At 51.8% G+C, this 24,704-nt stretch overlaps 1 protein-coding gene across 4 annotated transcripts; it reads left to right on the forward strand.

Moving 5' to 3' along the window:
• Positions 1-555: 555 nt before the first annotated feature.
• UBA1 (ubiquitin like modifier activating enzyme 1) lies at positions 556-23,420 on the forward strand. 4 transcript variants are annotated; one of them, XM_038587241.1, is made up of 27 exons: positions 4,005-4,218; positions 8,404-8,526; positions 8,676-8,792; positions 8,928-8,986; positions 9,098-9,266; positions 9,361-9,495; positions 10,514-10,620; positions 10,878-10,968; positions 11,079-11,211; positions 11,738-11,835; positions 11,913-12,059; positions 12,202-12,378; positions 12,496-12,600; positions 12,695-12,775; positions 13,153-13,308; positions 15,191-15,356; positions 15,502-15,698; positions 17,707-17,771; positions 18,009-18,204; positions 18,944-19,018; positions 19,163-19,352; positions 20,928-21,016; positions 21,303-21,395; positions 21,525-21,716; positions 22,645-22,746; positions 22,857-22,957; positions 23,082-23,420. In XM_038587241.1, the coding sequence occupies exons 3-27, from the start codon at positions 8,676-8,678 to the stop codon at positions 23,215-23,217; spliced, it is 3,177 nt and encodes a 1,058-aa protein (XP_038443169.1). In that variant the 5' UTR covers positions 4,005-4,218; positions 8,404-8,526; the 3' UTR covers positions 23,218-23,420. The 4 variants fall into 4 exon arrangements, with proteins under 4 accessions (XP_038443170.1, XP_038443171.1, XP_038443169.1 ...); XM_038587242.1 differs by lacking the exons at positions 4,005-4,218; positions 8,404-8,526 and adding an exon at positions 556-710; XM_038587243.1 differs by lacking the exons at positions 4,005-4,218; positions 8,404-8,526 and adding an exon at positions 1,211-1,540.
• Positions 23,421-24,704: the final 1,284 nt, after the last annotated feature.

Raw genomic sequence — 24,704 nt, forward strand, 5'->3', positions numbered from 1 at the left:
TATTGACACTATCATGTTATGTCAATAAGTAGTATTTATATGCATATTTTATTACATATAATTCATACTATACAGTCACATATATCTATTATAATAAGTATTTATATGCAAAACTGTTAAGTTTTACTTATTTGCCATATTTCTGGTCTCTCTCGCAAGAACATCAGCTCCGTGAGGGCAGGGAAAGAATCCCTAGCACCTAGCCCACAGCTTGAACTCCATAAATGTCAAGTGAATGAACTCCTTGGCTACCTGAGCCTCAGTCTTCCCATCCGTAGGATGGGTGTGCCTTTACATCTGGAGGTACCCCATGTTCCACATCCTTTTTCAATCCCCCAGAGCGCAGCTCCGGGAATTCCACAGTCAGGGTTTACATTCTCCCATACTCTGGGCGCTGTAGCCCACCACGTGCACCAGGCACGGGCCAGACAGGACTACCACCCCCAGCATGCCTCGCGCGATAGGGACGTACCACAGCCCGTAGGGGTGTCTGGGTCTGACACGGGCGCCGACAGCACGGGAGCAGAGGCGGGCGCCCCTCTAGCTAAGCATCTGTGGTACGTCCCAAACTGGGGGCCCTTCAAGGCCCCGCGCTTCCGAGCTCCGCGCAAACTCTGGCTCTTGTACGACGGAGGTGGTTTGCTCTTCCGTTGCCCCGTGGCTTCGGCTCATCTCCAGCAGGAAGGCGAGGCTTCCGCCCGGCGCAGGGGGTGAGCTGGAGCACGGTGCCCCCAAACCCTAGACAGCATTTGGGGGAGGGGACTCAATTTGGGGGATCCCCTGATGGGCACATTTGGAGGCTCTGGGCCCGGGGTGGCGTTTAGGGGTGGTTGTGTTCGAGTGGTCCCTTAGGAAGTGGCATTTGGGGACCCCAGGATAGTATTTTGAGTCTGTTTTAAGGAGTATCACTGGGAGGGAGGCAGGATTTATATACCCCTCGGAGGCAGGCGTTAGGGGGATGTTTGAGGAGACCCTTAAGGTCCGTGTATGAGTTCTCTGTCCATGAGGCAGGATATGGAGGTGCTCTCCAAAGGGAGAAGCGAAGTTTGAGGTTCCCGAAGTCCAGGCGGAATTTGGGGAGAGCTTGTTTCAAGCAAGGTCCTATGACAGAGGAAACGTTCGGGACCGACGTGGCATTGTGGATGTATCTGTGGCCTTTGTGACCTCTAGTTTTATGATGAGGTCCCCCCGCGCTTAGGTACTCGCGGCGAGGCGACCGGACACGTCGGGGCCCACACGTTTTTAGGGAGAGGGACCCCCCCAGCCCAGGCTGTTGAAGGGACGCTGGAACCCAGTGTGCTGGGCTCTTCCCGAGGGGACGGCGTGCTACCGGGCCTCCGTTGGTCGCGGCTTTTTTCATTATTCATGAGGAGGTGGGATTGCTAAGGAAGCCCATTTTTGCCGCTTTCACACCTGGTCCGCTGGAAGTATCGGCTTGTGAATTATTCACGAGGGGGCGGATCAGCGTGCTGGAGGGATGTGCTGAACGGGCATTCTGCAGTCTCCCGGGCAAACTAGAACTCATTGATTAATCGTAAAGGTGAGTAGCGCCCCGAGTTTTCTGTGGCTTTTGTAGGGGCATTGTGCATAATTCATGAGGGGCGTAGCTTTTGCAGTTTCACCTGCATGACCCGCTGTTAGCTTTCCCTTACAGGTTCCAAGATTTAAGCCTTAAGTCAACCAAAGGGACGAGGCCTCCTACATTGTTCATTCCTTATGGCCCAGTAATTCCAGATTATCCACAAAGGCTCTAGATTCAAATCCCATCGATCCTTGCCAAGCCCTGTGATCTTTGGCAGATCTTTCTGTGAGCCTGAAAATGTGTATGGGCACAATAATGATCAGATGAGTTTACACTCATTTCACACTTTATTAGCCCATTTAATCCCCACAACAATCCTAGGAGATAGGTTATTATTACCCCATTTTATAGATGAGGAAACTGGGACACTGGGAGGCTAAGTAATTTGCCTAAACTTACTTAGTCAGTGAGTGGCTAGGCCAGGATTCAAACCCCATCAGTCAATCTAGTTCCAGAGTCTGTAGTCTTAATCAAATACCGTAATGTACCCTCCACCACCACTTTAATTGCATATACTACTACTGATGTTAGTCATATAGCACTTGTGCATGGCACTGTTCAAAGCCTTTTCTGCCTATTTACTCACTTAAACTCCCATCACACAAGGTAGGTTACTATTGTTCTCATTTTATGACTGGAGAAACGGTGGCCCAGAAAAGCAAAATGTCTAGCCCCTGGTCACACAGCCAGTTGTAGGTGGGTGGAAATGATTTTTGTGAGGGTTCAAGAACTCTCTAAGGAGGTCGCCTTTGAGCTAAGACCTGAAGGCCAGGAAGGAACCAATTTCCTGCTCTGCATTCCTGAGAACAGTGGCACAATGCATGGGAAGAACACATCACCATAATACGTGATCTGTTAAATATGATCTATTATTATTTGAGAGAAGTGTATTGGGTGTTTATTGTGTACCTGAGGCTTTGGTATATAGTTGTATCTCTCGTGACCTGGTCCTCTATCCATCTTACCTATTCAGTAGACATTGGAGGCTTTAGCATTCTGTTTTCCATTGTCCTTCTGTGGTTGGTTGACTCAAGGCATTGTTTTCTTTTTCTTTTCTTTTTTTAAAGACTTTATTTATTTATTCATGAGAGAGGCAGAGGGAGAAACAGGCTCCACACAGGGAACCTGATGTGGGACTCGATCCCGGGACTCCAGGATTACACCCTGGGCCAAAGGCAGGCACTAAACCACTGAGCCACCCAGGCATCCCTCTTTTTCTTTTTAATGCTGAATGATATTTCATTGTCTGGTTAAGACATTGTTTTTTAAATAATGCTCCCAGTTGGGGGTTTCTCTGGTGGCTGAGTATACTCTCACCCGTAACCAGTTTTATATTAATATAAATATATATTTACATAGTTCTTTTATGTTATTATATAATACTTTAATTAAACAGCGCCCTGTGTCAGCATTGCCAGCTCACTCCCTAATCCATATTCTCTGATTTTCATAATAGCACATTTTGCCTTTATGAGGTAAATGGGTTCTATTTCCAGCCCCATTTTACAGTTTTGGAAACTGAAGCACCTGCCAAAGTCATATTAGTGAGTCTGGATTCCGTTGGACCAAGACAGCCCTGGTTCCTGTGCAGTTAGTCAGGGGTGGGGAGAAGGCATCTACACTTCCCCTGGGTTTCCCCTGTGGCTCTGCAGTATCGGTTTTCATTATTCATGAATAGGAAGGCGTGGCTGTGTTGCCTTGGCTGGAGTACTATAATCTCCAGTAGCTAGGGCTGTCTTGAGTGTTTCTGTCCATCCAGCCTCGTACATAATTCATAAGTAACTAGGTGGGACCTTTCTTGACCTCTCTGAGTTTCCAGGTTGAGCCGCTGCAGCAGCAGCATTATTCATTATTTATGAGCCAAGGGAGTGTGTTTTCCCTGTGGTAGCCCTTTTTCCCTGCTTACAGGGTATTAGATGCAGCAGTAGGAGGACCTGTATCTTTTGTTCCAGCCCACCGGGCCTCATGCATTATTCATGAAAAGATGTGGCCTTAATCTCCTTGGCTTCCGGGCTGCTGTGAAGTTATTAATTATTCATGAGCAATGGGGCGTGGCTTCCATGTTTTAACATTGGCTTTCAGGTTGCAGGGAGTTAGTCCTACCACCCGGCCTCGTGCATAATTCATGATCAGGAAGTGTGGCCTTGAGGTCCCTTCTTCGCTTCCTTGGCAGCCTGGATACAACAATATATTCATTATTCACGTTCCATGTGGCGTGGCCTCTGCGTTTTTTGGTGGTTTTTTTTTTTACCTGTTTTCATAGTTACTGCCACCTTTGCCACCAGGTGGAGCTCTTCCTCTTCGAATGAGTCACAGATGGGCCGGGACCATATACATGATTCATGAATAGGCGCGGCCTTCTTGCATCCGGGTTCCTGGGGGGTGGGGCTCAAGGTTTTGTCCCGGCCCCGGGCTCAGCGGTCGCCATCTTGTGTCGGCGGCGGAGGTGAAGGAGGTGGCAGGGACGAGCACAAGTACTACCGCCGGGGGAGGAGAAGGCGGCCCAGGCGGCGGCGATTCTACGCGGCCCAGGCGGCGGGGAGGAGGAGGAGGAGGAGGAGAAGGAGGGTGGCGGCCGGGCTTGGCTTCGGCTCCTAGAGGAGTTGGCGGCGGCGCGACCCGGGGAACCGGCATTGGTAACAAACGGCCTTTCTCAGCGCCTTGGCCGGGGCAAGGGTTTCGGGAAGCATTGGAGGAGCCTGGGTCGGTGCTGGGCCAGGCTGATGCCGGGATGGGCGGTGGTGACTCGGATGCTAGGGATTCGTGTGGAGGGGGGTAGATTTTGGGGCGGGGTCGACATTTCCCATCCTGGACCAGCCCTTAACCTCCGAAATCTGACCTTGGGGTCAGACCCCCTGAGATCTGGGTTTAGAGACTCAGGCCTAGTATCCCTAGTCAGGGACCGGAACCCTATCCAGAACCTTGTATCGCAGGTCAGAACGCCCCTCAATCGCCTGTAGAGACTTAAGGGATTGGCATTTTTGTTGGAAGCCCCCCACCAATGTATGCTTAAAGCCCTACCCCAGAATCTTCTTTCAGGCCCTCCTAGTTCCTCAGTGTTTGCTCACTTCCAAGAGGGGTTAGACCCCGGGGAGGGCCTTCATTTCTGTAAGTCCTCTCTAGTATATTCCTTCAGACCGCTCCCTCAACTCACAGGCATTCTCTGCCCTCAGAACTTCCAAGGAAACTAGACTTTGAAAGACGATTTGGGCCTGGCTTCCGTGTCAGAGATTCCTTCACATCTATAACCCCAACCTGGCCCTAGCATCTTCCATCAGAAAGCCCTCTGGGTCTGGCCTTTCTAGTCAGAGGTTCTCCTTTGCAATTACCTTTAAGATTTTCTTTAATTCTTAGTATTTGCTTTTACAGACTTTTTACTCTAAGGGAATGCCTTGTTTCATGGTCTCCGTATTCTTTTCAGAGACTACCTCTTGTGAGCCTTGGCATCTTCCTGATTACACACTCCTCTAACTCCTGGGATGCTCCCTCAGAGCCTCCCAGAGGACCAGATACCAGGGCAGAACTGTTTGGATACATAATTCTCCCATCACCAATCAGTCTGCCAGCAGCTGCCCTTGCAGACCCTGTTGCCTTCTAGCTCTCTCTATCAAACTCACCTCAAACCCCACCCTTCACTCAGCCTCTGCCTTCAAAAGCCAACCAGGATTGCAGCTTCTCACACAGATCTCTTAACCTCACATAAGGCCCCAGAATCTGCCCTCGGAGTCTTTCAAGGTCCCCAGCATCAGTTAGAGGGCTTTAGGTTTGTAGGATCTCAGCATCATTGTCAGATGTAGATGTCCCTTCCCCCAACAGGCCCAGTTGTCCTCAGTCAGAGTAGACAATCCCCTTCTCAGTGTCTACTCTCAGAGCCTCCATAGGATTCCACAGAATTGGTCAGAGAAACCCAACCCTACTTGGAGACCTAGCTGGTATCTGCTTACCGAACTTTTTAGGGCCAGAACCGTCTGGGCTCAGCCTTCCCCTTCCACTCTGTCAAGCAGCTGGTGTACCTAGCATGTACCAGTCAGAGATACTATCACAAGGCCTTTGTGCTCCATTAGAAATCCTTCCCAAACTCTACCCTAGGACTCCACGTTTGCCTTCATAGCCTTCTGCGACTCTGACATTGATGTCATAGGTTCTTCTCTTCCTACGTGTCCCTGTTATTTTTGGTGAGAGGTTTTTCTGTGCCAACAGCATCCGTTTACAGAGACCACTAGGGCCCTAGCATCCTCCTGATGGAGAGCACCTCTCCCTGCAGGCCCTAGCATTTTCCTGTGGCCTTCTTGGGCCCCAGAATCCCCCACCCATCCCCTGTGTAGCTTCCATGGGGCTCAGCTACTGCCCTCCTACCTCCCTGCAGCCTCAGGGGGCCTCTAGTGCAATTTCCTGGCCTTCCCCTAAAAGATTCTTTCCAAAGAGCTAGATAGGCGTCTTAACGACCTGGCCTGGCTCTGTCCTGCCTTCCCCCCATGACTTCTAACCCCCTCTTCCGTCTCCCTCTGAGCCTCCATGGGCTCAAACAACTATCTCCTGACTTCTTTCTTTTATGTTACCAGGGACTTCTCAGTTAATCCCTCCCAGGAGGCTTGACAGGCCCCAGCATCCTGTTCCCTAACTTCTCTATTCCTGATAACCTGACCCTGTGCCCGCCCCCTCTCAAACCTGCTCCAGGACTCCTCCCTCAAACCTTCTCTGATTTGGGTGGTAGAGAATGTTCAGGCTTCAGAATCACTAGTTTGGAGACCTCAGGCAAGTTCTGAAACTCACTAAGCCCAGTTCAGCTTTGTTGAACAATGGATAGTACGTGCATCCTACTGGGGCCTGAGCATATGTTGAGGGAGAAATGGGGGATCTTTAGCTCCTTTCTGGGGTTTCTGCCCCAGAATCCTCTTGCTTGCCTTGAGACTGGGCTGTTCCGAATCTCTGCAATTGAAATCTCTGCAACAGTCACCCAAATCCTGCTTAGACCCTTGCTGGCAGCAACAGGAATCCTAAGGTAAAAAAATGCAGATATTAAAGATCTCTCTGGACCTGGATCATCTCTGATCTAGGAAGCAAGAGAGATGGTATGTCCCAGATGAGCAAACCAGTGACAAGACAAGGAGATAACTGAGTAACAGAGGCCACTGCAGGTATCCAGGGAGGATCTTACTTAGGTCTTCAAGTTGCTGAGTTTTGACCACAGAAGTAGGCTTTTTTTTTTTTTTTTTTTTTTTTTACCCTTCCCAGCAGCCCCTTGAGGATAGTTGTTTGTTCCTGCTTTTGGAGAAAGTAGGGCTCTGAGTAAATGAGATCCCTTCCCCAGGTCAGAGAGTCAGTGAATGGAAAAATCATGATTTGCTTTTGTCTCCATACTAATTCACCAACTTTTTCTTGTCTAGGTTGGTGCTTTGCATTCCCAGTAATTAGGTTGATTGGCTCCAGGGTCCTAGCCAGCCTCCTGCCTTCTGGGTCCTCCTTCCTCACACCTCATCCCTTAGCTCTATGGGCTGGGCCCTGAGCTTGGTCCTGACTCTCTTCTCCCGGGAGGCATTTGGCAAACAGGCCCGCACCAGCTGCATGACTGTGGGCAAGTGATTGAGTTCTCTCTCTGAGCCTTTGTTTTCTTACTTGTGATGTGGGCATGAGGTTATCTCGTTCGTGGGCATTGTTGGGATTAGACAAAGCCCTTTACCCTGTGATTGACGGGCAGTAAGCTCTTGGTAGATAATAGGGAGCTTCTGTTCTCCTGGTTAGTGTGAGAGTGTGACAGGTGCCAAGATGGAATCTTGGGTACCATGGGCGTGTTCGGTGTGTTTGGGGGTCAGGAAAGTCTCAGTGTAGGTGGCTTACAGTGGGGAGAGCATCGGTGGCGAGGGGAAATGATTGAGGGTCCTGTTGTCTCTGGCATGGGGATCTGGTCATACACAGATCTCACTCCCACAGCAGACTCCATTGTTCTGTCTCTGGGACCCAGTGTGTGATGCCTGGCAGGTTAGCTCAACCTCACGAGCTCAGGTTTTCTCATTTGTCTGGCAAAGGTGCTCAGCCCTGCCTTGCAGGGCCGGGACCATCGAGGGGATGAAATGTGATAACCTCAGGCAGCAGCCTAGGCTTCAGGGTCAGCAGATCCTGTCTTGGGCTCTGCTTGGCCACTGTGTTTATGGGAACCTTGGTCGAATCACCAAATGTCCCCAAGTGAATTTTTTCCCTCAACTCTGAGTTGGGGGATGTTATTGATGGTAGTCCAGATCTCACGGAGATGCCTTAAGGACAAAGTGAAGCAAGGCTTAGCGTGACATCTGGCACTGGGAGGATTCCTAATAAATATTCATCTGCCATTATTGTTAACCTGTTTAAGGGACTCCACAGGCAAAAGTGTGTATTTTTTCTTCCCATGACCTTTTTTATTGGCTTGGGCCTTTCCCCTCCCAGAGCTGGGTGGGGGGAGGGGGCTTTGGAAAACCCTCTTCCCCAAGCCCCTCCGGGTACTGGGTCTCCGGCAAGGTGTCTCCTGCCATCATGCTACCCTGATGGAAGTCTAAGCCACATTTCCCTCCTGCACCCCTGTCACGGGGGTTAAGGGGGAGGAGAACGGCTGCTTTTTGTTGCCTGCCTGCTCTGTGCCAGGCTCTGTGGTCTGGGCTCTCTTTCATCACTTCGGCAACTCCGTGGGGTAGGTAAGTGGCACTGTTAGCCCTTTGCACAGGTGAGGCAATTGAGCCAATGGGGCTTGAATGAGGTCTGTCAAAGAGTGGCAGGGTCTGACCTGAGCTGACACCCTCCTCTGACTTTCCCACAAGGACATTCTTCTTGTCACTCCTCTCACCCCGCAGGACTGGAGTCTCTCCCTCATGCTGGGCTGGGGAGAAAGGCGAATGGCCTAGTGGTCAGCAGCATGGATTGCAAGCCAGACCACCTGGGTTCAGATCTTAGCTCTGACAGCTGTGTGACCCTGGGCAAGTCACCTCACCTCTCTGTACCTGCCTCCTCTTCTGTAAAATGGAGATACCAGCCCTTAAGTCTTCCCTTCCCCTACAGTCACCACTAACCAACTGTAATACCTACATGCCCTAGGCTCACCTCTGATACTCCTTTTCCCTTCCAGATGTCCAGCTCGCCGCTGTCCAAGAAACGTCGCGTGTCCGGGCCTGATCCAAAGCCGGGTTCTAACTGTTCCCCTGCCCACTCCGTGTTGTCCGAAGTGCCCTCGGTGCCAACCAACGTAAGTGTCTCCTTCCTGGACCCTGGCAGGTTAGGGTAGTGAGAGTGGTGGGTGGGAGAGCCTTCGGTATCACCGTGCATCTGTCCACGCCCTCCTCTGTTTCTACCCAAACCTGTTCTTCTCCTCTGTCTCTAGGGAATGGCGAAGAACGGCAGCGAAGCAGACATAGATGAGGGCCTTTACTCTCGGCAGCTGTAAGTGGGGCCTCAATTGGGCTAAGCACGGGGAGGGGCACTGGGAGGGGCACTGGGAGGATTGGGTCTGGAGGACGAGACCTTGACCTGGAACACCCCCCAACCCCTCAGGTATGTGTTGGGCCATGAGGCAATGAAGAGGCTCCAGACATCGAGTGTACTGGTGTCAGGCCTGAGGGGCCTGGGCGTGGAGATTGCCAAGAACATCATCCTTGGCGGGGTCAAGGCTGTCACCCTACATGACCAGGGCACTGCCCAGTGGGCTGACCTCTCCTCCCAGGTACCTCTTGCTAGTCCTTCTCCCTTGCTGAGGTGCTGGTCCCCCACCCCCAGACTCGACTGCCACTCCCTTCTTCCCTGGTTCCCCTTTGCAGTTCTACCTGCGGGAGGAGGACATCGGTAAAAATCGGGCTGAGGTCTCACAGCCCCGCCTCGCTGAGCTCAACAGCTATGTGCCTGTCAGTGCCTACACTGGGCCTCTGGTCGAGGACTTCCTTAGTGGCTTTCAGGTACCTTGGGCGCAGTGGGGGGTTGCACACCACCCAGCCTCCTGCCCAGTTTTCTCCAAACCCACTTTTCCTTTGATCATTTGTTCTCTATTAAATGGGCCAGCCTGTGTGCCAGGTTTCACACTGGAGATGCAGGTGGGTTTTAGACCCTGGACCTGCTTTTTCGGAGGGCAGGGGTGTGAATGGGCAGGCCATAGAGCGTAGTGATTATGAGCACAGGCCAGAGCCAGACTGCCCTTGAGTGGGTCTCCAGTTCTATTAGTATGATCTCAGGCAGGTCACTTGATCTCTTCTGCTTTGTTTTCTTTTTCTTGTTTGTGGACTTGGGACCGGTAGTAGTACCTACTTTGTAGAGTTTCTGTGAGGGCTAAGTGCTTAGAATAGCAGCTGGTGCATGATAAGGGCCATCTGGTTATTTGTTAAATAAAAACTCTGAGCCCGAAAGAGGAGCTATGGGAGCTGAGTTTGTGCCCTGGGGCATCCCAGTGGCCGGACCCTGCTGCTGAACCTGAAGTAGTTGTAGGAGCTCACCCTGGTGGGCAAGGGTGAGCATTCGGGTAGAAAGAAAAGTCCCAAGGTACCTGGTTCAGCAGGCATTGTCTGGAGAATTGGAAGCAAATGGGTGTGGTAGGAGTGAGCTCAGACTTTGGCTGTGAAGGGAGGTTTACTTCTGTGTCTCCCAGGGCAAGGCAGGCCTGTAGGCGGGCAGCAGTGGGTGTTGATGCGTAAATGAGTCAGCTCCTCTCTACACTCTCCCCTCCTGGCTGCCTCATTACCTTGTCTGCTACCTTGCCCGCCCTGGTGTAGGGATTCGCATTTCTTTTTGCTGGGTTTCACCCTGGCCGAATGTGATCCGTAGTAGATGCTTTGGGAGACAGTATCCACGGAACCATAGTAGATAATTCTGTGAAAGCTTTAAGGACTCTTCTGAGTCCCCCCTGGTTCCGGCCTTCCTGCATTATTCTCTCCCTCTTGCCCCAGTGCTGGGCCCTTGTCCTGAGCCTCCACCTCTCCACAGGTGGTGGTCCTCACCAACACCCCCCTGGAGGACCAGCTGCGGGTCGGTGAGTTCTGTCACAGCCGTGGTATCAAGCTGGTGGTGGCAGACACACGGGGCCTGTTTGGGTGAGTGCCCCTATCCTCATCCCCCGACCCTTGCCAGGCCTGCGCCAAGACCCCTAAGCTCTCATTGCCTTGCCCCTTGGCCACCCGGGTTTCAGATTCTGTGTGTCCACCCCTCCCCACGTAACATGAGTGCTGTGTGATTCCCAGCAGTGATGGACTGAATTTGCTCAGCAAGTATTTGTTCTATCTCAAGGGATATGTCCGGTCCCCATGAGCATGGGACTCTGGGGCTTCAGCCCTGTTGCCTCCCTTTACAGGCAGCTCTTCTGTGACTTTGGAGAGGAAATGATCCTCACAGATTCCAATGGGGAGCAGCCACTCAGTGCTATGGTTTCTATGGTCACTAAGGTAAGGAGATGAGCCTCAGGGGTCCTAGAATGCCAATGGGCAGCAGCAGGCCTTCTGTCTGCTCCTGGTACCCTGAGTCTGCCTCTGAGGTTCACTCCTCCTTTAATCAGGATAGCCCCGGTGTGGTCACCTGCCTGGATGAGGCCCGACATGGGTTTGAGAGTGGCGACTATGTCTCCTTTTCAGAAGTACAGGGCATGGTTGAACTCAATGGAAGTCAGCCCATGGAGATCAAAGTCTTGGGTGAGCTAAGGCCATGGAGGAATCAGGGGTGGTAGGAGGAATCAGGGGTGGTAGGAGGTATGTCCCTGGGCTCTGAGCGAGGGGAGAAAGACACATGCTGGGTGTCTGAGATGAACCAGGACAGAGTCCCCTGGGTCCAACCAGAGCTGGTGGGCATGGGGTAGAGGTACTGTCTGGTGTTTGAGCTATTCCTAGGAGAATAGGTCCTTGGCGTCTGCGCTAAGCGGGGGGGAAGGTCTTTGGTGTTTAAACAGAGCAGATCAGAGACGATCCACTTCCTGTCTAAGCTGATGTAGACAGGGGCAGAGAATGTCTTCTAGTATAGACTTGGGTCCAAGGGCCCAAGGGGGTTGCAAGCCTGTGTCTTGGGCAGAGGGGACATGGTTTCTGATGTCCCAGCAGGACCTGGGGTGGAGAGTTGGCTCCTGATGACTGAGCTGGGTCAGGGATGGAGTTTGCCTTATCTTGGGGGTATTGTGGGTTTTAGGGGAGGGCCGGTAGCTTGACAGTTTCCTCCTCTACCTAGGTCCTTACACCTTTAGCATCTGTGACACCTCCAACTTCTCCGATTATATCCGTGGAGGCATTGTCAGTCAGGTCAAAGTACCTAAGAAGATCAGCTTTGTGAGTGTGGTGGGTAGTGGGGGTGGGGAGGGGTTGGTCCTGGGCATTTCTAGGCTCTGATGTCCCATCCCCCACAGAAATCCTTGCTGGCCTCACTGGCAGAGCCTGACTTTGTGATGACAGACTTTGCCAAGTACTCCCGCCCTGCCCAGCTGCACCTTGGATTCCAGGCCTTACACCAGTTCTGTGCTCAGCATGGCCGGCCCCCTCGGCCCCGCAATGAGGTGGGTGAGTGGGTGGGCCAGCCAGGCCCAGTGACCTATGTATGCCTCTACCTGTCTGCTCTCCCTTCCTTTTGCATCCCCCCCAATCCCTCTTCCCACAGTGGCCTGACTGAGGTCTTCTTGGTCTTTCCTGCCCCACCAGGAAGATGCAACAGAGCTGGTGGCCTTGGCACGGGCCGTGAATGCTCGAGCCCTGCGAGCAGTGCAGCAGGACAGCCTGGATGAGGACCTCATCCGAAAGCTGGCCTATGTGGCTGCTGGTGATCTGGCCCCTATAAACGCTTTCATTGGGGGCCTGGCTGCCCAGGAGGTCATGAAGGTCAGCACAGTGGGGAAGGGCAGGGCCAACAGTGGCCCAGGCCTGTCCCTGATTCCATCACTTACTGTCCATCTGCCTCAATTAACCACTGACCGCTTCCTCCTCCCCACCCCGCAGGCCTGCTCTGGGAAGTTTATGCCCATCATGCAGTGGCTGTACTTTGATGCCCTGGAGTGTCTCCCTGAGGACAAAGAGGCCCTCACAGAAGACAAGTGCCACCCGGTATGGGAGTGGGGCCCATGGGGAAGATGTCATTGGGGGCATTTCTGGCGAGGCTCCCCCCACACTCTGACCCTCCTCCCTTCGCATTCCTCAGCGCCAGAACCGTTATGATGGGCAGGTGGCCGTGTTTGGCTCAGACCTGCAAGAGAAGTTGGGCAAACAGAAGTACTTCCTAGTGAGTGTGACCCCCTTAGACACCCACTGCCTTCATCTCCCTGGGCCTCTGGCCCCCTCTTCTGGAGTCTCCTGCGTCCCAAGGGAGGGTCTTTTGGTTCTTGTAACTCTGTTGCGTGCCTTTTGCCACTCATTTTTTTATCTCAAGAGAAAGCCTTGTTTGTCCTTCTGTTTCCTCCTCTGGCGCTGCCTTCCCTCAGATGGCTCTGGGTTATTTCTGATAGCCCTGGGACTTGAGGATGTGGCACAAGCCCCACTCCACCTCTCCTGTTGTCTTCTGTCATGGGTAGGGGGTGGGGAGTGTGGAGTGATGCATACTGTCACATTCCCCTGTGTTACCCCAACCAGGCTCTATCTGTCTTCTTCGCTACCTTCTAGGTGGGTGCAGGTGCCATTGGCTGTGAGCTGCTCAAGAACTTCGCCATGATTGGGCTGGGCTGTGGGGAGGGTGGAGAAATTGTTGTCACAGACATGGACACTATTGAGAAGTCAAATCTGAACCGGCAGTTTCTTTTCCGGCCATGGGATGTCACGGTGAGTGGAATGAGGAGAAGGGAGTGGGATTTTATCCTCTCCCTTTCCTCCTGTCTTTTGTTTCCATTCTTTCTGGAAAGGAGGGAGGCCTCTCCATCTTTTTCCTTCAGCTCTTTCAGTTTCTCTGCGACACTCCTTTAGCAAACATTTCTTGAGCATCCTTGCGTTGAATCTACCATTTTTTCATCTTTTTCTTTTTGACCTGTTATCAGTGCTGGTTGGGCCAGTGTGTTGGGGGGTCCCCCCGACCACCCCCAAGTCTGATGATTGACTAGGAGGACTCACAGGACTCATCTTCTAGCCCTATTCACAGTTATGATTTCTTCTAGCAAAATGATGCAGAGCAAAATCAAAGGGAAAAGGCATCTGGGGGAGACCAGACACAAGCTTCCGAGACTCCTCTCCCAGTGGAGTCGCACAGGACACACTTAACTCCCCCAGTAGCAAGTTGTGACAACACGTGTGAAATGTTGCCAACCAGGGAAGCTCGTTAGAGACTCAGTACTCAGGGTTTGTACTATGGGCTGGTCACGTAGGCACCGTCCACTGGGCACATACCCAAATTCCAGCCTCCCAGAAGGAAAGCAGGAGTTCAATAGAAACCACACTTTGCATAAGCAGTCTAGGTACAGTGAGCTGCCCTTAGAAGGTAAGGCCTGGTGAGAACCCTCTGGAAATCCAGGTTCCCAGATGCCGACCAAGGGTTGATCTTGCCAGTAGGCCTTCCCTAGGAGAACGTTTGTGTTAGGGTCACTCTTCTCTGCCAGATGGAGTCTAGGTCATTCAGGGGCTCGAGCTGGGAAGCCTTCTATGGGGGACAGTGCCCTGTTTGCCTGCCTGGGATCTGTTCCCCTTTCTTTTTTCTTTTTTTTTTTTTTTTTAAAGATTTTGTTTATTCATGAGAGACACAGAGAGAGGCAGAGACACAGGCAGAGGGAGAAGCAGGCTCCATGCAGGGAACCTGACTTGGGACTCTATCCCAGGTCTCCAGGATCAGGCCCTGGGCCGAAGATGGCACTAAACTCACTAAACTGCTGAGCCACCCGGGCTGCCCTTTTTTTTTTTTTTTTTAAAGATGTTCTCCTTTCCATTCAGTGATGTCATCGGTAGTCATTGGCCTAGGCACCGCTTTCGGCACTTGGGATACAGCAAGGAAACACAGGTTCTAAGGAGGGAGGACAGACCATAAGCAAGCAATACAGTATAATAAATTTGTAGTTAATGTTGATGAGTGCTGTGCAAAGGAAACAACCAAAGCAAGCTAAGGGAAGTTGGGCCTGTCTGGAAGACAGGTTGGCAGTTTCGATTATAATGGTTAGGAAAGGGCTCAGTCCTGCACACCTGGAGGGTAGAAGGGAGTAGAGACCCCTTTTCTGGGTTCAGAGCACCCTAGGCCAGGATCCTGTTGGCGGGGTGGGATGTAGGAGATGAGCTAGAGGAAGTAGGGGCTAACTCATTTTCTCCTCTGTGGAGGGGGAAGCCAGAGGAGGGTTTTGAGCAGAGGAGGGATGTGACTGACCTAGGCTTTGGAAAGATCCTGTTTTGTTTGAGAGGATGGACCCCAGGCCTGGGTGCTATTACCGGAAAGAACAATAGGTGTTGGGTAGTCATAGAAACAGATGGTGGCCTCTTGCTTCTCGTCTACATTTGTTCATTGCTTCGCTTTCCACTGAGCCCCTGCCACTACTGTCACAGCCCTAGCCATGTGGTACTGTCACAGACTATTTCCTGCTAAATCAGGGAGCCTTCTGAACTCAGAGCCTGGTTTTTCCCAGGCATTAAGTAAACCCATTTTTAGGAGGATGGCCCTGTAGAGGTTTGTTGGGTGAATGCATGAATAACTGAGTTCTGTGTTTCCCTGTCCCACCCTTATCCCCCTTAGAAGTTAAAGTCTGACACAGCCGCTGCAGCTGTGCGCCAGATGAATCCGCACATCCGGGTGACAAGCCACCAGAACCGTGTGGGCCCTGACACAGAACGCATCTATGATGATGATTTCTTCCAAAACCTGGATGGTGTGGCCAATGCCCTTGACAACGTGGATGCCCGTGAGTTTGGAGGCGGGTGAGGAGGTGGGCGGGGGGAGGTGGTGTGCATGTGTGCCATCAGGGATGCCTGTCTTTCCATCCTCTGTTGACATTCCTGTCCTGACACATGTGCCCCCCCCACACACACACACCCTATCCTCCTTAGGCATGTACATGGACCGCCGTTGTGTGTACTACCGCAAGCCGCTACTGGAGTCTGGCACACTGGGTACCAAGGGCAACGTGCAGGTGGTGATCCCCTTTCTGACAGAGTCCTACAGCTCTAGCCAGGATCCGCCTGAGAAGTCCATCCCCATCTGCACCCTGAAGAACTTCCCCAACGCCATCGAGCACACTCTGCAGGTGATCAGCTTTTTTGGGGGGAAGGGGCAGGGAGGGGAGGGAGCAGGCACCTTCATGGCAACTAGGCCCCCTCCCCCTCCGGTGTCACCAGCCAAAGCTCAAGATGTGCTTTCTCTCCAAACTTTCCTCCCTCGCTTCCCATCCCAACAGCCTGGGTTTCTAGAGCGATTTCATTCATCTTTCATTTTGAAAAGTTTTCAACACAGAAAGACAAAGAGCGGTATGGTGAACACTCAGCGTTCGTCACCTAGATGTAATAGTTAATGTTTTGACACATTTTCTTCTTAGATTGCCATATCTTTCCTTCTTTGTGCTGAAGTGTCTCATAGGTATCACAACACTTAACTCCTTAACATTCTAACAGGCATCTGTGAGGGAAGTATGTTCTGCCTAACAGGGTCTCTTCGACCTCGGCATTGTTGACATTGGGGGCCAGGTATTTCCTTGCCAGTGCAGGGTGGATGGGTGGGTGGGTGGCTTCTGCACTGTCTAGTGCTTAGCGGCATCCCTGGCTGCAGGAGGGTGCGGTTGCGGCTACTCACAAGGTCTCCAGACATTGTCAGATATCCCCCCACTCCTCCAGGGGGCAAAATCGCTCCCAGGTGAGGACCACTGCTATCTAACCCAAATCCTGCTTGCACGCTGAACAAAATTACTGGTGATTACCTCCTGCAGTTATTTAGGTCTTTAATGTTTTAGTTCTTCTTCACGTGTCACCAGGTGATGCTCAGAATGGCTTCAACAGCTAGTTTCTCAGGATGATCCTGTGCACCTCTCACCAGGCTGAGTCTTGATAAAGTGAACGCACCTATGTAACTGGTATACCAGGGCCACGAAGGAGAACCTAAGGGTGACCTGAGGATAACGATTGTGCTATCAGAGTGACTGTAGTCTTCGAGAACAAACCATTCAGAGTGTTCAGTTAGGAGCAAGGGGGGGGTTGGCGAGATCCAAACAGGGCAAAACTGGCTTCCTCGGCCACCTTCCTTTCTGCCTGTAGTTCCAGAGTATGCACGTTCATATTTGTGGGCCCTCCATGGTCTCACTGAGCCGTGTGTGACTTTGGATTCTACCTCATCGTGCCTGACTCTTCTGTGAAACGGGGCTGACAGCATTGTCAGTCTCATGGTTGCGAAGCACTTGGCATTTACTTGTATTTGGTGCTGTTTAAGCGAATTTTTGAGTGGATACATCCTTGCTCATTTCTTTGCAAGCCCACCTCATGATAGGTATTACTGGTAACGATATCTGTTTTAGGAAGGAGAATGCAAAGGTAAGTGTTGCTGTGTGTTTCTAAAGTCCCAAAACTAGATACTAGGTAGGAGAGCTGGGGTTTGAACCTAGATGTCCTCTCCTCCCAGCCTTCCACCAGTGAATGCATTTACTGTCTTTAGGAATTTTCAGAGTACAGGAATTCCTTAGGAATTTACAGAGTGTCTGGTTTACTGCTCAGCCCCAGGGCCTGTATGGCAATCATTTTTGATTTGGGTCTGATGGTTTTTTTCTTTTTTAAAACTGGTAAAATATACATAGCTAAAAGTTTGGTTTTTGTTGTTTTTTTTTAATCGAGACATAATGGATCTCTAGTGAGGTACACAAATCCTTAATAATTTTATTCCGTGGCCCAAATCAAGTTCATTCGTTTTTAAATTGAGGCACTGGGGGTGTGGGGAAGATGGGGGAGCAGGGGCGGAAGGTTTCTCTTTGCTCAGAGCAGCGGTGTTCTTCTAACTGGGTTTATTTACGGACAGTCTTTTAATTTTTATTTATTTATGATAGTCACAGAGAGAGAGAGAGAGAGGCAGAGACACAGGCAGAGGGAGAAGCAGGCTCCATGCACCGGGAGCCTGACGTGGGATTCGATCCCGGGTCTCCAGGATCGCGCCCTGGGCCAAAGGCAGGCGCCAAACCACTGCGCCACCCAGGGATCCCTACGGACAGTCTTTGTAATGACAAATAGCCAGTTGTCAGCTGTCACTCCATGCAGTCCATCTGCTCTGTCTTGCAGTGGGCTCGGGATGAGTTTGAAGGCCTCTTCAAGCAGCCAGCAGAAAACGTCAACCAGTACCTCACGTAAGTAACCAAACGCCCCTTCAGCCCACCCCGCCTGCTAGCCAAGGCATCCCGTCTATTTTTCTTGCCAGTAACACCCAGCACCAGGCACACTTTGCAAATGAATCAGTGAAGGCTCGGGCCTCATACCACTGGGGGTCAGGATTAGCTTTCCCTGGAGAAAGTGGGGTTGCCCTGGAGCCCACTCCTGGGGCTGCTGTGTAATCCTGCCCCTTTGACCCCTCCAATTCCTGATAGAGACCCCAAGTTTGTGGAGCGGACCCTGCGGCTGGCGGGCACCCAACCCCTGGAGGTGCTGGAGGCTGTGCAGCGCAGCCTGGTGCTGCAGCGGCCACAGACCTGGGCTGACTGTGTGACCTGGGCCTGCCACCACTGGCACACCCAGTACTCTAACAACATCCGGCAGCTGCTGCATAACTTCCCTCCCGACCAGGTAATGCCCACTTGCCAGGTCCATTTGGTACAATGCATTTTCCCTGAAATAGGGACCTGCTCTAGGCTCTCCACATGCTCTTTCTGTCAAGCCAACTGTGGCAGGTACCCCCAGGGCATGGGGAATCTCAGAAGAATGATTAAGTCTGACCTGTTTTTCCCATCACCTTGCCTTCGAGCAAGAAACTTGCATTTCTATTTCCTTTGCCAGTGGCAGACTCTGAGCCCTACTCGACTCCCAGGCTGTATAGATTATGGGGGAGAAATTTTGTAGTCAAGAGAGTAGGAATCAGTATGGGTTCAAATCCCAGCAGCATTTGCACTTGGGCAAAATCACATAACTTCCTCGGCACCTCAGTCTTGTCATGTGTGCAGGAGACCTAACAGTAATTTTCCTCATGGGGGTTTTTGTCAGAATTTATTGGTACTTAACTAATAGTAAGTCGGTCTGGTGCGTGGTAGTCGGTAAGAGTTTGTGAGATGGCTGTGTATCTTGCACAAAACAAAGTGCCCAGGAATTTGGCAGTTGTGTGCTCAGTGAGGTCCCTGATTAAGCCTGGCATCAGAACTTCCATCTATAGGACCCTACAGGTGAGGTCTTTCATGACTGACTCCACCGCCCTGTGTGTGCCCAGCCGGGGGTAGTGAGGGCACATCTGGGGCCAAGGCGAGGAGTTAGGCTTGTTAGAGAGGCCTCTGCTCTCAGGTCCTGCCCCTCAAAAATCTCTTTACTCCTTTAGCTCACGAGCTCAGGAGCTCCATTCTGGTCTGGGCCCAAACGCTGTCCACACCCGCTCACCTTTGATGTCAACAATGTAAGTCTCTTCCCTGTGAGTCTCTTAGGTCTGGTGGAGGGTTGGAAGGGGGAAGGAAGGGAGGGCAGGAGGGAGGGAAGGAGGCCTACTCTTCAGGCAAGAGCCGATGTGCTTATTACCCTTCTGGGCCCTGCCTTCTCCCAGCCCCTGCATCTGGACTACGTGATGGCTGCCGCCAACTTGTTTGCCCAGACCTATGGGCTGACAGGCTCTCAGGACCGAGCTGCTGTGGCCACACTCCTACGGTCTGTGCAGGTCCCCGAGTTTACCCCCAAGTCTGGTGTCAAGATCCACGTCTCTGACCAGGAACTGCAGAGCGCCAATGCCTCAGTTGGTGAGGGTGTTTGGCCAGACGGCCAGGAGTCACCACTTCACTTGTCCCCTGCCCGGGCCAGGCTCCCCACCAGTTCTCCACCTCTGGCTCAGCTCTTGCCACCCCAGGCCTGAGGCTTCCCCACACCTTCCTTTGAGCCTCTCTCCTTCTGAAGTGTGAAGAAGGTGGTCAGTTGGGGCAAGTTGTCTCTCTCACTTCTTCCTTCTCCCTACTCTCTGGCCTTCTGTTTGTATTTGCCTTGGAAAGCACAACTTCTGTTTCTGTTTTATGTTTCTCTGGGGGGTATGATCGCCACCAGTGGTCTCTCTCCCTTGACATCTGGCCCCCGAGTTCCTCTGTATGTGTCTTCACCCTAATATCTTCCTCCATATCTTTCCTCAGCACTCCCTCCCCATCTCCCTCCACCATCTCCCTGCAACTCCCCATCTCTCCATCTCTTTCCTCTAGCTCATGCTGCATATCAGGTAAGAGGCCAAATAGTAACTCTCAGGCTTTGCGGGTTATAGATTGTATGCAGCTAATCACCTGTCATGATTGAAGCACAAAAGCAGCCATGAACAACGTGTAAATGAATATGTGTGGCTGTTTTCCAGTAAAATTTTATTGATACAACACAGGGCGGGTGGGCTGACCTTGGCTCGGGGCCTTCGTTCGTTGCTGCCGCCCTGCCCTCCCCCACCCCCCCGGCCCTGTAGATTTATTTATCTTCTCTTCCATACCTTTTCTTATCCATAGACTAGATACTGCACTCGCAGCTGTGGGGATCCCCCTGCATTTACCTTTTATGCCCCCCATCTTCCTCTCCATGGATCTTCTCGCTTCTCCTGCTGTCTCCCCTATCGTCTCTCCATCTCCCTTCCCAAATCTCTGCCCTTTCATGTTCCTCTCTGTATGTTTCTTCCCATCTTTCCTTCCACATCTCCCTTCACTTCACTCCTGTATTTTCTCCACTTTTCTCCTCATAGACATGTGCATACGTGCATGAAGCTGTGTAGCTGTACACGAGATTTATATAACGTATGTAACATATATGTAAAATGTATATAAATGATACATGTAAAGCGTGTATGAAATGTAGAACACCTACATGTCTCATGTCCCCATTCTCCCCTTTTTGATCTTTCTCCCACGCCATATCTTTCCTCTATCTCCATGTCTGCGTGTTCCCCCCCAGTATCCTGTCTGTATATTTTTTTCATCCCCTGTTTCCTTCCCCCTCACTCATATTCTCCGTGTCTCCTCATCTCTTTTTATATAACATTCTCCCTAAGATCTGCAGCTCTCCCATTAGGATTTATCCATGTCCACTTCATCCTGATGTCTTCCTTAGTGTCTCTGGAGAGCTCTCTTTTGATATACCCAACCCCCTTTCTGTCTCCTTCAGGTTTGTGCTCTCTTGTCCTGCTCTGCCTCTCCCTCTGGACCTCCTTTCTCTCCCAGGATAGGTTCCTTTTCAAGTCTTCTCTACGTGAACATGTTTTGCCCTTCCTGATCCCCCTGCCCCAGGGCCCCCGTTTCCACCTCAGACACTGGCCTGGATCTAAAGGGGCTGATGGTGTCCCTTTCTTCCTGCAGATGACAGCCGTCTAGAGGAGCTCAAGGCCACACTGCCCAGTCCAGAAAAGCTCCCTGGATTCAAGATGTATCCCATCGACTTTGAGAAGGTGCTGGGTGGGAGCCGTGGGCAGGCAGGGGGATGGGCTAGACAGAACTGACCTTTGGGAATCTGATGGCAGCCCCAGGCCCTTATGGGAATTGGATCTTGGGCCTGCTATATGGCCCTGAATGTATAGATGTTCCCAGCCATGCCTTTGTGATCTGAGAGCCTGGCAGGTAATTGCAGTGGAGGATACTTGTCTGCAGAGGCCAGGAATCCTCTTCCTCCTCTGACACTGATCCTCTCTCATCCTCTCCCCACCCTTCCCCTTCTCCCTCCCTCATTCATAAAAGGATGATGACAGCAATTTCCATATGGATTTCATTGTGGCTGCTTCCAACCTCCGGGCAGAGAACTATGACATTCCCCCTGCGGACCGGCATAAGGTGAGGGGAGTCTGGACCTGATTCCCCCCCTCACCCCTGGCTTGAGTTCTCTACATTCCATTCATTCAATGTAGGCTCTGAGCCGCTTCCACCTTAACTACCGTGTTTCTTGATCTTCCTGCCTCACAGAGCAAGCTGATTGCAGGGAAGATCATCCCAGCCATTGCCACAACCACAGCAGCTGTGGTTGGCCTGGTGTGTTTGGAGTTGTATAAAGTGGTGCATGGGCACCGACAGCTTGACTCTTACAAGAATGGTTTCCTCAACTTGGCCCTGCCCTTCTTTGGCTTCTCTGAACCCCTTGCTGCACCCCGTCACCAGGTAAGGGCCTGTATCAGGGCAGGTAGGTTTGTGAGCAGGGGGTTTCTTCTGTGGAGCTGGCTTTAGTTTGCTTGCATAGCCTATCACCAGGTGAGGGTTTCTGTCAGCATGCACCTACTCCTTTTGTGCACACCTTATTCATTTATTTCCTTGCCCTGTTTTGCGCTAAGCACTGATGTGAATCTGCCTGTAGAAGCCCTCAAAAAAGATGGAATATTTTAATTGTACCCTAAGAGGTTATTAATAACATAATAATAGCAATCAACATTTACTGGGTGCTTATGGCAAGTACCTTTACTCACTTTATTCATTAACTTCAAATGTTTGCTGAGCACCTGTGTGCCAGATACTCTTGTAGGTAGTAGGATTGTATTTGTGCAACAGATTTTATAACATGATAAATGATTTTAGAACCTCCCAAGAAACAGCAGGGCAAGGAGGACTTGAGACTACCAGGTGGCAGGGGGATGGGATGGGGCCTTCAATTGTGGGATGGTCAGGAAAGGCCCTGCTGAAAAGATGACCTATAAGCCCAGACTTGGGCTCCCTCCCTCCAGAGGGAGACAGACCATGCAGGCTCCTGGGAGGAGAACATTCCCAGGCCAAAGGGACCATTCTCTTCACGGGTCCCAAGGTAGGAGGATGCTTGGTGTGTTTGAGGAAGAGTAAGTTGGTAGAGCGGGGGCGGGATGAGGGGTAGGAGGTTAGGCCAGAACAGGCTCCCAGTGCCTAGGCTTGTCAGTCATTGGTCACCGAAAGGTTTCGGTTGCTAGCTCAAGTTGTGAGAGAAGCCACGTTTTTGATGGAAGAGGCTTGCAGTCTGAGCACATTAGCCTGAGTGGGGGTGGGCAGCAGGGGTGAGGACAAGACTGACGGGGCTAGGCCCTGTGCTGGCCCCTATCCCATCAGCCCACTTCTTGCCCCACAGTACTATAACCAGGAGTGGACGTTGTGGGATCGCTTTGAGGTCCAGGGTCTGCAGCCTAACGGTGAGGAGATGACACTCAAACAGTTCCTTGACTACTTTAAGGTGAGGCCCCTTTCTCACTCTCACCCCCACCCACAGGCAGAGTGTGCTGGTGAGATTCACTAGGCTGCCCACCCCCCGTGACACTGCTGTCCCCCTTCCCCCTCCTCCAGACAGAGCATAAATTGGAGATCACCATGCTGTCCCAGGGTGTGTCCATGCTCTACTCCTTCTTCATGCCAGCCGCCAAGCTCAAGGAACGGTTGGATCAGCCGTGAGTTGGGGGGCTTCTGCTCACATCTGTTCCAGCCCAGTTGGCTGCCCTTTGCCTCTTTCCCTGCCACCCAGCCCTCCCTCACTTTTTGCCTCCCTGACCCTCTGTTCCCCCCACCCCTCAGGATGACAGAGATCGTAAGCCGTGTGTCGAAGCGAAAGCTGGGCCGCCATGTGCGGGCGCTGGTGCTTGAGCTGTGCTGCAACGACGAGAGCGGCGAAGACGTCGAGGTTCCCTATGTACGATACACCATCCGCTGACCCCTGTCCACGCCCATAGGCTGGCCCCAGCCCTGGCTCCTACCCCACCCCACCCCCCAGCCCAGGGCTCCCATCAAGCCTCTGGCAGTGGTCCAGCTAGCCACGCCTGGTGTCCCCTCCTCATCTCCCTCCCTGCACCCCTCTTGCCGCTGCTTTCTACCTTATTTGGAACCTGAATCCTAATAAAGAATTATTAACCCAGACGTGGCATTCCCTGCTGGTTCCAGGGAAGGAAGAGACTTCCCAGAGCTGTCCAGTTCAGGTGGTAGCCCAGAGGGCTCAACCCCACCCCAGCAGCCAGTTGCCTGGGCAAAGAAAATGGGAATTGCCGCTTCTTCCTCCCACCCTCCGTGTTTGGGAAGAATTGGATGGAGGCATAGGGTGGAGGTAGCTGGGTCCATGTGACTGTATTGGAGCTGGGTTCAAATTCCATCTTGTCCAGCTCTAGCTCCCAACTCCCCACCACCATGTTGATTTTGAGAGGTAGTGAAGAGTCATGTTTGAGCAAGCCCCGCAGCTTCTCTAACCTTGTCTTTCGTGAAGAAGAACGTTACTGCAACCCGTCGACCAGGGCTTGGTTAGCATGGCTTATGTCCTTGGGGGGCAGATCCCTTCCCATGTGGCTTAAAGCACTGAGACTCCAGACAAGTCTTAAAATCATGGTTCCCAGGACCAAGTGCCCAAGGTCAACTTCCCAGCTACAGGGGGCTCTAAACAACTGTTGGACTGAGGAAGATCATGACTGTTCAGACTTTAAAGTTTTTATGAAAATATTTGGCTGAGAACATCTGTAGAGGAAAAGCCCCTTTCCCACTCCACCCTGCTCCCCCTCGTGCCTGGTCTGCTTGTCCCAAGGCTGCCTACCTTTAAGAAGAGAGTGGGCTCTGGGTTGTTGGTTAGATAGAGCAGGCTCACCACAGGCTCTACCAGGACTGCAGAGCTGCCCACGCTCGTCCTTGGTCTTGACTGAGTACTCCAGACAGCTGAAAGCGCCAATCAGACTGGCTACCTGGTGTTTGAGGATGCCAATCCTACCTCTCCCTCAGCCAGCCAGAAGCCCAACTTTTCTCCCACTTGGAAATAGACCCCTCGTTCCTTCATTCAAACCTGGGTACTGGGAATAGTATAACCTATCCTGGAACTTGGCCGGGCACTCATCACAGCCTGCCCCACATCTGCTGCCTCCTGGGCCAGCTCCAGACCCCAGGCACAGTGTATGCCCTTGTCCACCTCCATCCTGTGATTATATTTTTTTCCCTTGGCCTACTCTGCTTGGGTGACTTCATCCTTCCATACTTCCTTTTTATTCCCCTCCAGGACACTGGGGACTGAAGTGCTTTACCTCTGGCATCTATTTAGTGGTGATGCTAACTGTTTAAGTGGAGAGGTTTTCCCACCAGAGATACTTTTTCCATTACTGCTGCTCCAGAGTACCCCACACCTCTGTCCACCATTGCTACCATCTGAGACTTGAACAAAAACTTCCT

This window comes from Canis lupus, chromosome X (assembly GCF_011100685.1).
Source record: "Canis lupus familiaris isolate Mischka breed German Shepherd chromosome X, alternate assembly UU_Cfam_GSD_1.0, whole genome shotgun sequence".
NCBI classification, from domain to species: domain Eukaryota; kingdom Metazoa; phylum Chordata; class Mammalia; order Carnivora; family Canidae; genus Canis; species Canis lupus.